The sequence below is a fragment of the Haemorhous mexicanus genome, chromosome 6, assembly GCF_027477595.1.
Source record: "Haemorhous mexicanus isolate bHaeMex1 chromosome 6, bHaeMex1.pri, whole genome shotgun sequence".
NCBI lineage: Eukaryota > Metazoa > Chordata > Aves > Passeriformes > Fringillidae > Haemorhous > Haemorhous mexicanus.
This window is the reverse complement of record NC_082346.1, coordinates 41,486,601-41,501,359: the sequence shown is the minus strand read 5'-3', so window position 1 is coordinate 41,501,359 and position 14,759 is coordinate 41,486,601. Positions and strand designations below refer to the sequence as shown.

At 35.5% G+C, this 14,759-nt stretch overlaps 1 protein-coding gene across 1 annotated transcript in view; it reads left to right on the top strand.

The window, feature by feature from the left end:
• Positions 1 to 14,759, top strand: part of SLC25A21 (solute carrier family 25 member 21) — a 235,143-nt gene that overhangs the window by 132,869 nt on the left and 87,515 nt on the right. Inside the window, exon 2 of the mRNA XM_059849939.1 lies at positions 1,178 to 1,226. Coding sequence (XP_059705922.1) covers positions 1,178 to 1,226 — 49 coding nt within the window. The remainder of the gene's footprint in view (positions 1 to 1,177; positions 1,227 to 14,759) is intronic.

Sequence of the window (14,759 nt, the reverse complement as noted above, 5' to 3'; positions counted from 1 at the left end):
AATTTAACTTGAAGAAGAATGCTTTCCTGAATCAAGACTTTTGGAAATTTAGCTCCAACTCATCAAAACATTCTTTATTACAAAGGCCTTGTAATTATTTTTACAATAATCATAAATAAAGTAAATAAATGCATTCAAACATTGGAATAAGTAGTCTTCACGACCTGTTTCTTCATGATGTAGCATTGAATTTATTACACTAGGTAAAAAGCATGAGTGGGCATTTAAGGGTCCTAATAACCAGGGCACAGAAATTGCAAAGACATGTAATTATTATCTAGGAATAAATGCATGTATTTTCTTGGCATTTCAAAGTCCTGTAAGATTTGTGTAGTAGTTTTTATTGTGTCTGCAGATTGACAGATCTCTAAAACACACTTTTTCAGTGTCCTGATAAATACATCTTTTTACTACTTGTTTGCTCTTTATAATGAAGCTGATAGGTCAAATGGAGAGGAGAGCAGGCAAACCTAGAAATTTAACTAGAAAATTCTCCCTGGGTTATGTATGGATTTTTCATCAGGTGGAAAAAATGATAGAGCCAACTTTGAAGGTGGTGTTGACAGGTGCATTTGGGACCTTCCAGATCTCTCTTGCCTTGGCACTGGCCCCTAGAGACTCACACTCAAAGAGGAAAAGCCAGGACCACACATCAGCATCAGCACAGGGCAGGGTAGGACAAAGAACCAGCGAGGCTGCAGCTCAGATGCTCAGGAGTCATCTTAACATCAAGTGCATCTGAGCCACCAGTGCAGTCCTGCAGTGTCCTTAGGAATTATTCTTGTATGACAAAGAAGCAAGTGCCAACCTGAGCTCCCTTCCTTCGCTGTTCTCAACAGGACTTGATGTATTTATTTATCATGCCAGTCAAATGTTCCTGCTGTTCTTAAGTCAGAAAACTGAGCAAAAACAAGGATTAAATTGATTGTGTAGCTAAAGCCCTCACTTAGCCCACTCCAGTGAATAACTAGCTCTGTTCACTGTTGGAAAGCCCAATGGTTTACACACGCGGCAGAAACACATGTTTAATTTATGAGGTGTATGAGTACTGTGTCATCAATGATATGTGTAGGTTTTTACTTTGCCTTTCAAATTTCAAAAAATGTTGGAGTCAATGAAAATTAAATTACTATTTGTACAAATGTTTATTGGGCCTTTCTTTGTTATTCTTTTATAGGTCTTGTAGAAATTTGCCTGATGCATCCCCTTGATGTAGTGAAAACAAGGTAAGATCATGCTTGAACAGGTTTTGTTGACACTGGAAGATATCCAAATTACAAGCTGTCAAAAATAAAAGCCTAGAACTTCTCCCAGTAAGATAACTTGTGCCTCTAATGACATTTATATTTACTTACCTGTATTTACAGCATTTGGCAGATGGAATTTGAGTAGCATGGCACATTTCTGATTAGAGGTCATCTAAAGGTGTTAAATCTCCTTATGACATGTATTTTTACTCTTGTAACACAATGCTATGACATGAAGATGGCTAAAGTTAAATTCACTTAGGATATGTAATATCTGCAGTAATGCTTTTATATGTAATTGGAAATACCATATTGCTTTCAAAATCATTTTCATTGATTTTTAATAAAAATTATAAGAGGAGATGTTCCATATTCTCATTGTAAGCTAAATGACTTCATGATTTTAAATTTTTAAAATATTTTTGTCTTTATTTTTTTCTGAATATTTCTTCTTATGTGCATATCAATTATTAAATGACCTCAAAAATTTGCTCAAGTTAGTTTGATTTTTCTTAATGTTGGTTACTGAAATGAAAAAATGAGTAGCTAGCTTTCAAATTTTGATTTTACTTCTGCCTGTTTTTCTCTTTGTACTGAATTAAAAGTCATGTTTTTTGTAGTAAGAGTGTAGATCATTCATAATTTAATGTAAGCCACATATCATGTGTCAGAAAATGCTTCAATTATACATCTGTATTGGCAGTCAACAGATATACTTTTGGTTTTCTGATAGGAACCACACAGTGAACTCTCAGAACACAAGGACAGATTTCCCCATGTCTCTTTGAGTTTTTACTGAGTTTTTCACACTTTTAGTAGTGAAAAGGCTTTTCAGATCTGAAGTCCTGAAATGTAAAGCATTAAAGGGTGTATGGGGATATTTGTCTAGCTGTAACAATCCTTAAAAACACAATAAAAAGTAAAAATTAGGAAACCCTTAAATTTGAAATGTAAGCCCATAAACAGTGGAATTTTTAGAAGAAAGAAAGAAGTAGGAAGAAAGGTAAGAACAGTAGCAGTGCAGAAGAAATCAGATTATCAGTCAAAGTAAAACTGAGGGGCCGAATCAAATAAAAAAATTCATTAAACTCATTTCTTCATTTGAAGAGACTTCCATTGAGTTAACTCTTCCACTGAGTTAGCTGCAGCTCTTTGTAGAAGTGGGCAGCACCCATGTGATAGTTTTTCGGATTTGTTGATGCAGATGTTTTCAGAGATATTACACAGATTTTGCAGTAACATTTCTGCAGATCTCAGCAGATGGTAGTAGTTCAAAATACTTACATTTTGAAAGCAAATGACAAAACCAAGAATAGAATATCCTTTGATCTCATCCATCATTTTGTTCTACGTTCCTAACATCATGCTTCTTCCTTTCCTTTTGTAATGGTCCCAATTTACTATAGCAGATTAATTCTTTGATGGCCTTGAAAGTTCAAGTGAAACATTGGCTTTAATTCTGAACTTTGGATATAGAATGTTTCCTTATAATTTTTTATTGACTTTGTTCCTTTCTTGCAGTGCTTCTAAGTACTGTTGTGTGTTAATCTTTCCCAACATGGTATTGATAATCCACAGTTTCCGTATCACTTCCAGCTATTACAGTTTTGGTGATTGGTTTAGGGTTTCCTTCCTATTGGTTACTTGAAAGGATGTATGAAAGAACCATTTGTTCTTTAATTTTTGTGGTGTTTTGAGTTTCCTACCTTTTTTTCAAGAAGTGTGTTTGGTTAAAAGATTCCTGTGGCCATTTCAAATTATTCTAATCTCATTGATCTAAGTTACTGTTCTGAAGGATTTTAGGGAAGATGTCACTGGCTCACGTCTAGTGGACTGGTGGCTTAGTGCCTCATTGATATTTTGTGTATGTGCATGTTTTTAATAAAAAAATTGGAGAAAATAAAGTTTCTGTCAAAGGTTATTTTGAAACCCTGGAAAATGGTTTGGCTCTTTTATGACGTTTTGCAATATCTTTTCTGTGTTTAGCAATTTTCTATTATTCTACAGTAACAATGCTAGATTTGTTTATCTGCTCACATCAAGGGAGGAACAGTATATAAGTACATGCTTATAAACCATAGAGAATCCAAATGCTTAATGAAGTGTTTTTTTCCTAAGTGTACATCTGAAAATAATTTTATTTTTTTCTCTGCTAGAACACCAAAGATCACTACTCTAAGAAACTCCTGATAGCTAGATAAAGATAACTATGATCCATTGTTTTAGCTTTATGAATCCCACTTATTCTTTTAAATGAAGCTCTTTTCTCATTTGCAAGATATATTGGAATAGTTTCTGATGAGATATTATTAAAAAAAGATGTGCTGATTTTTTTTTTTTTTTTGTAGAACAGTTTCTAATAGCTATTTTATTTATCAGTTACCCTTATGATTAAGTTAGCCATTAAATAAAGTACTGAACCTCTGTTCCTGTCCTCCTAAATGCAGAGTCTGGTAAGTTTTTTTGTGTGTCCATGTATGAGAATTGACAGCCGTAGCAAGAGGGTTTTGGTACAGGTACAGTCCAGACAGAAGATCTATTTGTTAATTAAGAGCTCTAGATGATCCTTCTTTTCTAGAAAGTGAGGGAGGAGAGAAGTGTCTTATCTTAGGATAAAGAATTGGTTTTCCTTACTTTGTACCTTTTTTGTGTCTGAAGCATAATGCAGGCTGTAATGTTGTTTTCATCCATGAGACTTTCAAAGGATAACAAAATGACATAGTAGGGCATGATGCATAGGACAAGACTTTAAATTTAAAAATAGTAAAGTGCTGTTCCAGGTAGAGTTTATATCTTTTTGCTCAATCAAATATACAAAATTCAGAACCTAATTACATTTTATTGTTGGATAATTAGTATTTATGCAGAAGCTCACAGGTGCGTAGGTGATGAGAGAAAAGGAGAATTACAGGGAGCTGTATAAAGCCAAGGGAAAGCTAATTGTATTTGAGGAATCAGTCAAGCAAGCCTAGCTGGTAACGAGGATCTTGCTGTGGTCTCTGACAGTTCCAGGTTATGGTCTGAGGTAATCTGAATTCTCAGGAAAAAAAACCAAACTGTTCATTTTTTTCATTTCCCTAACACTGGGTTGCTGGCATAAAAATGATGTTTTCAGGAGTTCCATAACTTTGAACTAAATGCACTAACATGTAATTTTCCTTGCTGTTACATTTTAACACCTCAAAAAATGCATGCAACCAATGGTCACATTGGAAAATTAGAACTACAAGTGGAAATAAAATTTTAGCTGGTATTTCCCTAGGTTTATGAGTTGATTCCCTTTATATGTGCTTTTTCTTTGATTATCACCAGTATTTATACAGCTGAATTTTAGTGACTCCACTGTTCTTGAAAACAATTTCAAAATTTCCTTTGCAAGTATTCATACAGACTGTGAAACATATATTTGTGTGGAAATGATAATTTGGATGTGACTTGGTATTAAGTAGCTAGGAAATGGAAACCTACTGAAGAATTTTTTTAACAGTTATCTGCACAATTTAATAGACAACACAAATGAAGAAATGTATGACTGTTTTCAAATAATAGATTAAAAATAACAACACATCATCAAAAACTTTCAAATGAATAACATCTGAAAAGAAACTGTGTCTGAAATTCCTGTGAACAGGAAAAATATTTTGGGAATTAGCTGAATCATTTACTTCTCTATTCTGTTTTAGGTGTAATTTGACATCACTATGCATTTTGAGACAAATATCTGAAAGAGAGATGGTTTCTCTCACACCACAATAATACCAAATTGTCCTCCAGATCTGTGTTGACTTCAGTGGAGATAGATGAGTTCATACCACTGGAGTATTTAGAGGTTTTTTACTTTCGGTCAATGTATTCAAAGAGAGGTGAATGTTATGCCAAATACCATATAAAAGACTTGGAGAAAGTGTAGTTTGTTATTTTATTAATAATAGAATAGGGTGACCTTTTTTAACATTTTAAACATATATTCAGTGGGCAGTTTTTAAATACTTCTCTAGTTAACTCAAATAATCCCAGTTCCATTTTATTTTTTCTCTATGTTGAAACAGTCTTTTCTATTTTTTGATATAGCTGTGCCTTCACAGTCTCACATTGGGATGAGCATGCAATTTCAAAATCAATGCATAAAGGAGAGCCAGGAGACATTATTTTGAAAGATTTTACTTTGATTTATCAAGAGAATAACTTATTAGGTATAGCTTGTTTTCATGATCAACCTATCACATGTTCCTGGTTGCTTTTATTAAAGCTGTTTCTCACCTTTGGCGGGAAGGCTGCAGTCCATATTGCTCCACTGTAATGCCTCTTTACATAGTTCAGCTTTAGATCAGAATCTTCATATGGACTGACTTTGGGTCTCATGTGTGATCCTGAACATCAGCATTTAAAATATGAGGAAAATAATTCACCTTAGAAACTGTGGAGGAAATTTTTGTGCAGTCAGGATGGAGATTTAAAATTTTGCTACTCTTTCTGAAAAATTCTAAACCAACATCACTAATCTGAAGGCCCAAATCTAAAAAATAATTTGAGATCTAAATCGAGGCTTGGAATCTGCATTACAGACCCATTTCTAGTTAACAACTGTTCTGCTGATTTGTGTGCACTGTTTATCCATTCTGTTCCTTTGTTCCAATTCTGTCATTTTGGTCTTATTAAAAAAGTTCAGCTCACTACATGTGTTTCCGATCTCATTCCATCTGTTATTTTGCAAGAGCTACTTCCTTTATATCATTAATTCCTCTTTGATTTTTGGTCTTTTTTGTTTGAATGGGCAGAGGTGGAGCTTGTTTCTGAAAAACATTGGTTAAGGAAGAGTTCATTGTCCTTATACAACGTTACCAATTCCAAGTGACCATAGTTCACTTGGTTTGCATCAGGCCATGTGAAGTTCATGGTACTTGATGCCAACTGCTCCAGTTAGATTCGTAACAGTTTTAAAGCAGAAAATAGTCTTCCTGTCCTGGGAAAATTATCAGGATACCAAAATATTCTGTATTGGAATGAGCAGTGAACTCTCAGAAGACCTAGAAAAACAATGAGTTGTGGCCAATGAAACTTCTTGCAATTAATTTTGGATTTTGGAAGTTTTCACTTCCTTTTTTTCCCTTTCTTTCTTTTCAATGCCTTTTAAGTAATTTTGAACTAGAAAAACAGAAGGTTTTGTTTGAAAATGTTGAGAACAACATCCATTGTCATCTAAAAGAAGTGTATAAAAATATATTGAAACTGATAGTTTCTTGAGAAATGTTTTTTTTTCATTTTGAAGAAAAAGAACCAAGTAAAAATAATCCCTGACCAACTCAGCTTAATGTCTTTATTTCATCCAAATGTCAAGGCTTTTCTCTGGGATTAGATTTCCTTCAATTATCAGTGGCCTTTGGCACAATTTTTCACAGGGTTTGTGTGCATATTGCAGCTTATACTCTGGTTTGTTCATTTGAATTTCAGCATTGAAATACTTTGGATATTTATGTACAGATCCAATTTTTTTATAATGAGGACTTTACAGTTTCTAATAATTTGGATGTGGATGTGATCCAGTGCTCTGTAATTTGCCCTTCCTTTTCCTTCTATGTACAATCTGTTAGGAATTAATGAGGACACATGGGCTAATAATTTCCGCTAGATATACTATTGCAATTTAAATCCTTCCCTGAATTAAAGAACAGTATTGATGTACACTGTTAAACAGATGCTGTGAGTGCTGGTCAAAATGATTTCTGTTCCTATGTGCTTTTTTTTTTTTTTTTTTTTTTTTATTCATAGGTATACCACGTGTATGTTTTATAAAGAGTGTCAAGATCTTTTAGGATAAAAGGAGCTGTGTAAGTGTGGCTTCATCATGTCCTCATGTGATACTATGTTCTATGTGATCAAACACCAGAACTGCTTGATGATATCCCTATTTCAAATCAGTGTAGACTTTTGGAAGTTCTGTAAATCTAGATTCTTTTCTTGATTTTAAAATAATTCTATCCCTTCTTTGATAGAAACTGAATTTCTGCATCATCAAATCAGACTGCTACAGATCTCTCAAGCTTTTCTTTAATTTTGATTACACATTCTCCAATCTACTCTTGAGTTTTTTAAATGAATAGGTGGTGCTTTTTTAGACTGAAATACCCTAAAATCATAATTTTTATTTGACAGCATGGCATGCTTCAAGTTATGTGTTACCTGTGCCATTTCACTGGATTTACCAAAACTTCCCTCAGTTTCTTGAGTCACTTGTGAGCTGTAACAACCTAGAATTTCTAACATCCACAAAATAAACCATGTCCACCTTCAGCTCAAGACAGAACAATAATCTCTATTTACCTATTAAAGAATTCTTTCCTTGTCTGTGAGGTTTTTAGGGGAATAATATGAAATAAAAACAAGTTCAGATGCCTAAATAATTACTTACGTACTTCAGGAGTGAACCAGAAGGAAGTGAAATGGCTCTTGTGCAGGGAGCAAGTGGTGAGGCCATCATAGGGGAATTGAGAGAGGCAGTAGTAGATGGCATAAGCTTTTCAGACAAGGAAGCAAGTGGACAATCTACCAGAGAGAGCAAAAGAAAAAGAATGCCAGGGCAAGAAGGAATGTGTGATGGTTGTATAATTTCTTGTCAGATAGATACAGAAGGGATGTTTTGGGTTTCTAGAAGGCTGGTGGACCAAAGCTGACTTGGAGTGGCCTTGGTTCTCTTCAAGATGTAATTTTACATCCTGAATATTATAAAATATAAAATGTTTAATTTTGTTTGAGACTTTTGGTTTGGTGAATCTTCCCATTAGAGTGTAGTGCCAGTGACGCCAAGGTCGCAGGTTCGATCCCCGCCTGGGCCATTCACTTAAGAGTCAGGCATGATGATCCCTGGATCCCTTCCAGCTTAGACAATTCTATGATTCTGTGAGAAGGTCTTTTACATTCCTCAGGCACAGGTAGGTGAACCCTTACAGATGGTTCCTTGAGCAGCTGATTTGGGGAGTACATGGTAATCATGCTGGAAGACATATTAAATATTATCCATCCTGCTAGTGACAATCCTTTTGACTATGGACATTTGCAAGATACATTCAGTCATTTGTTCTCTTAACAATTTTTTGCTTGTTATTTAATTTTTCCTCCTGTTTGGACAATGAGCTAGAACCGTTTCAGATCCCTTTAATGTATATTTTGTTTTCATTCTAATGACGCAGCACAGTATTCTTTCTATGTTTGGATTTCCTGTCCCTACAAAGTTCATGTAAATATTACTGGCAACTACATGGGAAGAACTTGTGAAATGACAAGAGCCTGAGGGTTTCTCTCCTATAATCCACATCAATGTATTTACATGCTTTAGAGAAATAAATGTACACAGACATATTTGACTGTACTGGTACAGCATCTTCCTTGGTAGAGGAAGTGAAGTTTCTTTATATTGAAGTTCTCTAGCACTGGAAAAACCTGCCAGTGATTAGTTGTGTCTGCAAGATGCAGTTGCAAAGAAGTGGTGTGGACAGTGTTTTGTGATTTCACAAGATGCACATTCTACACTTGCAATTTAAATCCAAGAAAGGTCTGGAATTTTTTTCTTCCATTTGTTATTGTCTTAATTTTATGAAAATGCTTCCTTTTATAATATGAGGCTACAAATAACCCTCTTCTAGACAGGACAGGAAAATTTGATGGAAGAGCTCTAAAACTGTTATGGAATCAAACCATGCCTTACAGTTATGAGAAAATAATTATTTTGTCATTACACTGCCCAATAGGAAAAGGAAAAAAGGAAGAGAACCTAGGACTAAGTACCCTCTAAAATATACTCATTGTAGTGCTGTCTGTTTCTCTAGTTAGAAATCGCTGAAGACATTAAAGGTAATACAAAAACAGTTGGATTTTTTTTGTACTATCTCAAGATATCTACAGATAAACAGGATATTTACAATAATCAGAAGCATGACTAAATTTTCATGACAAAAAATTTCAAATTCAGTTTGAAACATTTTGGCTCTGTGGGTCAGCTGACAGATCTGGAAAGATACAGCCATGTTTGTACAGAAAACACCCTGTAGTACTATAGTGTGTTATATTGTATTAAATACAATAGATGTGTTTAATTATTTTATTTGTTTAGATTCCCTCATGCTATTGTATTGCTGTCAAAAAAGGAATCACTCTAACCTACAGTAATGTAACTTTTTTGAGTTATGGAAATTGCCTCAGTGCTTCTTACACTCTTAACAGGGAGAAAGAAATAGCATTAGAAGTCTTGGTGCTCAGTGCAATGTGAACTATCTTGTACATCACTTATGAATCTGATTTATTTCTTTTGGACATGGGGCATCTATTCAACTATTCATCTGTTATTTCTTAGCAATGGGGAATGGTAGCAGGACTGCTAGCATTTTATCCAGACCTGGACTGTTTTGACCACTGCAGCAGAACCAGCACTTGAAGTCACAGCCCGTTCCCCAGTGAGGTGTTTGAGCTGTGTCTGTCGTATTCTGCCACTGCTGTACCAGTGCTCAGAAATCTCCATCCCAGTGCTGAGTTCAGCTTCCTCTCCCTCTCACTTTTCCTCACCCTCACCCTCTCCTCTCTCCTTGCCTCTGCCTGTTGCTTGGTCCCAAACCATACCTTTTGTCCAGTCTATTTTAAATTGTGCCCAGTGACAAGTCCCCTTTAATTCCCTTGGAATGTCCCTGCATAGCCCGCTGCTTCTCACAGCCAGTAGGTATTTTCTAATGTTCCAGTATTTCCATTACATAGTTTTATCCCTAACAACTATCTACACACCCTTTACTGTATATTGTTCCCCTTTTCCTTTGTTTATTCCCTTCAGAAATAGTAGATTCATGGCATGCCCCCATTTTCTTTTTTCCCAAGCCTAAATTAGTGTGAGATAATCAGAGAAGCTGTTTAAATAATCTTTTTCTCTCTATTAATACTGTATTTAAAATATAATCAGTCAAAAGAAATCATGAGGGATAGAGTGGAATGAGAGCAAGAGCAGAAAGGAGAAAATGAAGGACTAGGAGGTGAGAAAGTACATGGGATTCTATTTACAAGAAAAATACATGCTGAAAATAAGTATTTAAGATGGGAATTGGGGAATGAGAATGAACAGATGTTAGCAAAGTTACTTTGTCTGGAGACAAAGAAATGGGATAGTTAAAAAATGTGTGTATTTTAAAGTAAGATTTTAAATAAGGATTAAGCAGCTGGGAAAGGTTACTTAGACTATGAGTTGGAGACATCTATGGTGTACATAAGATTTTTTTAAAACAATCTAACAAAGCAGCTGGGTGAGTTATTAACAGATGTTAATGATTTGTCAGTGGTATAAAACATTAAGATCACATTCAGGGGTAGACCATGGTCATGTCTGATTTCTCCATGGACAAAATTTTTGCATTAGACCACTGTCATGCCTGATTTCTAACCATGGATGGAACATGCCTAAAATATTTCAAGCAAGGAGAAAAGAAAAGAAAAAAGAAAATAAAAGAAAAGAAAAAAGAAAATAAAAGAAAAGAAAAGAAAAGAAAAGAAAAGAAAAGAAAAGAAAAGAAAAGAAAAGAAAAGAAAAGAAAAGAAAAGAAAAGAAAAGAAAAGAAAAGAAAAGAAAAGAAAAGAAAAGAAAAGAAAAGAAAAGAAAAGAAAAGAAAAGAAAAGACCGCCTCTGTTTATTTTACTAGAATGAGTGGGAGATAGTTCAAGTATGGAAAATCAGTGTTTAATGACTTCATTTACAATAAACAGAAAGTAAATTTTCTCCCCTTTACATTTCTTTTTTTCTTACTTGTACTTGAGCTAGCTTTTCAAAGCTATGGATACAAGAGAATAAAAGCTGTATGTGTTGGAAGCACAATGTAACTGTAGCAATGCCAATAATTCTCTCAGAGTAGTTGGCCCTTAATGCTGTATTTAAGTATGTCCCGAAAATAGCTGCATTAGGCCAGTAAGTGCCAAGTAAATCTATAAATAAATAAAAAGAGAGATAATATCTTTATGAACTGTGCTTTCTGTATGTTTTTATGAACAGATGCATCAGTGTGTATTCTAGGTCTAGAGGGGGTTTTGAGAAACAAGAGTGTTCATGTTGAGTGGGATGCAAGTAAAATACCATCTCCAAAATAATCTTGGCACAATAGACATGTCTTTTGAACTTATTTCTCAAGAGAGTGAAAAGAAACAACAAAAAGCTAAGGAAAGATTTGCAAGTTTTTAGCTGCTGCGATGCTGTAGTAAGCTGATGACTCCCTGGTGAGCAGGCAGTGGGTTAGATTGTGCTTTTACAACCCGAGTTGAGCCGGGGCACAGCTCAGCAGCACCAGCTGAAGAGCAGCACACAGAAGGGGCTCTGCCTCAGAGGTGCTGTGAGCTTCCCAATTTTCTCATTGTCTTCATAATAAATGATTGATCCATAGCAGTACTGATTTTTTGTACCTACAAAAGTGTGGTCATTTTTTGTATACTTTTTATCCATTTCCCATAATCTGGAGCAGGGGCTAAGCAGTGCCTGTGTGTCCCTGTGCACTGGATGCCGTGATGGGCCTGCAGCAGAGCAGTGGAGGGTGCTGTGGGTGCCCATATGAGCATGGTGGAGTCCAGGGTCTGCTACACAGGGGGATACATTTCCAAGTGTTGCATGTGCTACTGTCCATCCAGCATCTGCCCAGGTGTGGCAACTCAGATCAAGATGTTTTCCCCCAGGATGGGCATTGGATTCTTCTTTCTAGAGCACATTAGTGAGCAACAATCAGTCATGGCATGAGTCATCTACAGACTGGACAGGTAAAATTAAAGTTTTGAAATTGCCAAACTGGAATACAAATCAGGAAAGGAAAAGCAAACAAACAACAACAAAATCAAAAAACCCCCACCTTTTTAAACTTATTTTGTATCTTAGAAAGAAGTGAAGGGAAGCATGTTTCATTTAAAAACATGGTTCCACAACATTTTCAGCTCACTTCTTTTGGAATTGTCTTCCCTTGACACCTACACTCCCACTCCCATTCTTTGCCCCCTTGACACACACTGGATTTAAGGGAGCTAGCACAGTGGAAGTCTTATCAATTAATCATTGTCTGGCTGGGTTTCTTTTTTACCAGCTTGGTTTTCTGAATTAATTCCCCACACAATGATGTATCAGGCAATATGAGGACAAAGAAGGGGGCAATCCAGACCCAGATCATCAGTGGTAACCCCCACACTGTATGCTAAAGGTATGCATGAAGGACACAGGTACATGCTGTCACTATAGTATGCTTTTGCACCTAATCTGCTGAAAGGTGGTTCTACACTAGGAGTTAGGCCTGCTTCTGGTCCCTTGACAGCCAGCACTCTTCTATTCTTTGTAGTTTAGTCCCACCATTTCCCATATGCCAGATCTAGCAGTTGCAAAACTGCTGGGGAAATTGTTTTCGCTTGATGGTGCGTCGGAAAATTAAACTATTGAAAAGTATTTGTGTTCTAGTGGCTGCAGACTATTGGATTGGCTATCTAGTAATGCAGAACTACATCCCAATCAAAGATGTATAGGTGTTTATTTACTATGTCTCTAAATTATATATGAACTTTTATTTCTATGATTGCCATTTTTTCTATCTTGTCTGACAGAACGTGCTTCATAGTGTTATGTCTTCTCTTAGAAAATCAAGTTCAGTAGTTATAGACAAATATATTCTTTTAAAAGTATAAGTTGAGTTCCATCACAGGAGAAATAAAAATAATGCAAGAAAGGTATGTTACCTTCACAGGGGAATAGAATAATGCAACAATATTGTGTATGTAAAAATATTTCCCATTTTAATAATTGAAAGGTGAATTTTTAAATGAATAACTATTGCTATTCGTTGCTATCCCTTTCCTTTTCAGATACATTATTTTTCTTTACAAATTGTTATATTATCAACTTGTCATATCTAAGAAGTAAAACAGCTAACAATTCCATTATTGTAAAGATAATGCATTGTAACAGCATATGGCATATGTCTTAGGAAATTTAGGAATATACTGAAATTTAGTTTTCAACTTTTCAAGACAGGAAATTCCAATTTTGTTGTTCATTGTTGCTAAAAAGACAAGATGCTTGTCTCCCTCATGTCAAGTGCTCCTCCTTACAGATCCTTGTAGTTTGCCATAAGCCTGTAAAACATACCATCCTAGGGGAAGACTAACTGGTACAGTTTCTCATGAATTTGTGAGTTGTATCAGCTTAGAAGGGTTCAGTGAGCATCTGAATTATCACAGAGAAAGCAGCAGGATCACTCAGTGAAAACCGAGCAGGAACAGGGGAGAACCAATTGAGGTGTAAACCTCCCTGTACTGTTTCAGGTGAACTCTTACATCAGATCAACTGATTGTGGGAGATCTTGAGGAAGAAGGACCAAACCATTAAAATCATGGGTATATTAGTTCCTGTACTTCAATGTACTCATTTGTCAGCTCTGCAGTACTTAATTCTAATGTCTAAATGCTTGGTCAAGTTTGAATGAATAAAGGATTCCTGAAGTTCCCTGTTAATAAAATTGCACAATATTGCAGAACTTGCTTGCTGTTATTGCTATGAAAAATGATTGCACACTACAAAGAGCTGTTGATTTTTCTGTGAAATATGTAATTAGGATTTTGAACTTTCGTATCACAGCTTTAGCAGATATACTAATTCATGGCCACTAAAAAGAGTTTCAAATTCCCTCATGTCAGCCCTGCACTCATCAGATTCAGCTCTCTAACTTAGCCAAAAACTAATTCAACAACAAAAAGAAGAAAACTTGAAAAACAAACAAGCAAGCAAACAAACAAACAAAACTGCCCAGCAAAAAGTGTAGTTAGAGAGGAAGGAATATGGAAGGAAGTAAACTGAGTCTCTCTCCAAGCAGATGTGTGTTTTTTTCAGTCAGTTCTGATGAACAGCATGAAAAAAATGGAACATGAAACATTGTGCCCTAGGTAGGAAGTAAACCTGTATAAAGAATAAGTACAGTGCCATATGTGAAATTTACTCCCATTGTTAGGTGGAGAGAGCCAGGACATAATTAACAAGAAGCCTGAGCTCCAGAATCATGACATCTGGAAACACAGAGGGTATATATTTGTCATCTTACTGTGTACTGGCCTGATGATCCTCTATAGACTGTTGGCAAAGACTAAATATTAGGACAGATGACCTTCTGATCCTTTGTCTTCTGGTACATAATAATAGGTACTATGGAGGCAAAAAGCCTCCTATCTTTATAGTAGTCACTTTCTCAGCATAAGTGACCTACAAAGGCATATGTGACAGAGTTGCCTGTGATAATAAGAGCTGAAGTCACTGACTCAGACATTTTCCATCCACTATTCTGATGAATCATCAGGAAAGTAATAAAAGAATGTTGATGAGTGTACCATGCTCATATGCATTCTGAGTACCATGAAAAACATCTCATCCATTAGAAACAACATGAAATCCTAGAGAACATCACATCTGTGGAGCAAGGTTAATAGTTCCCATAGATTCAGCTGATTCTGCTACATGAAACCTTTCCTTGA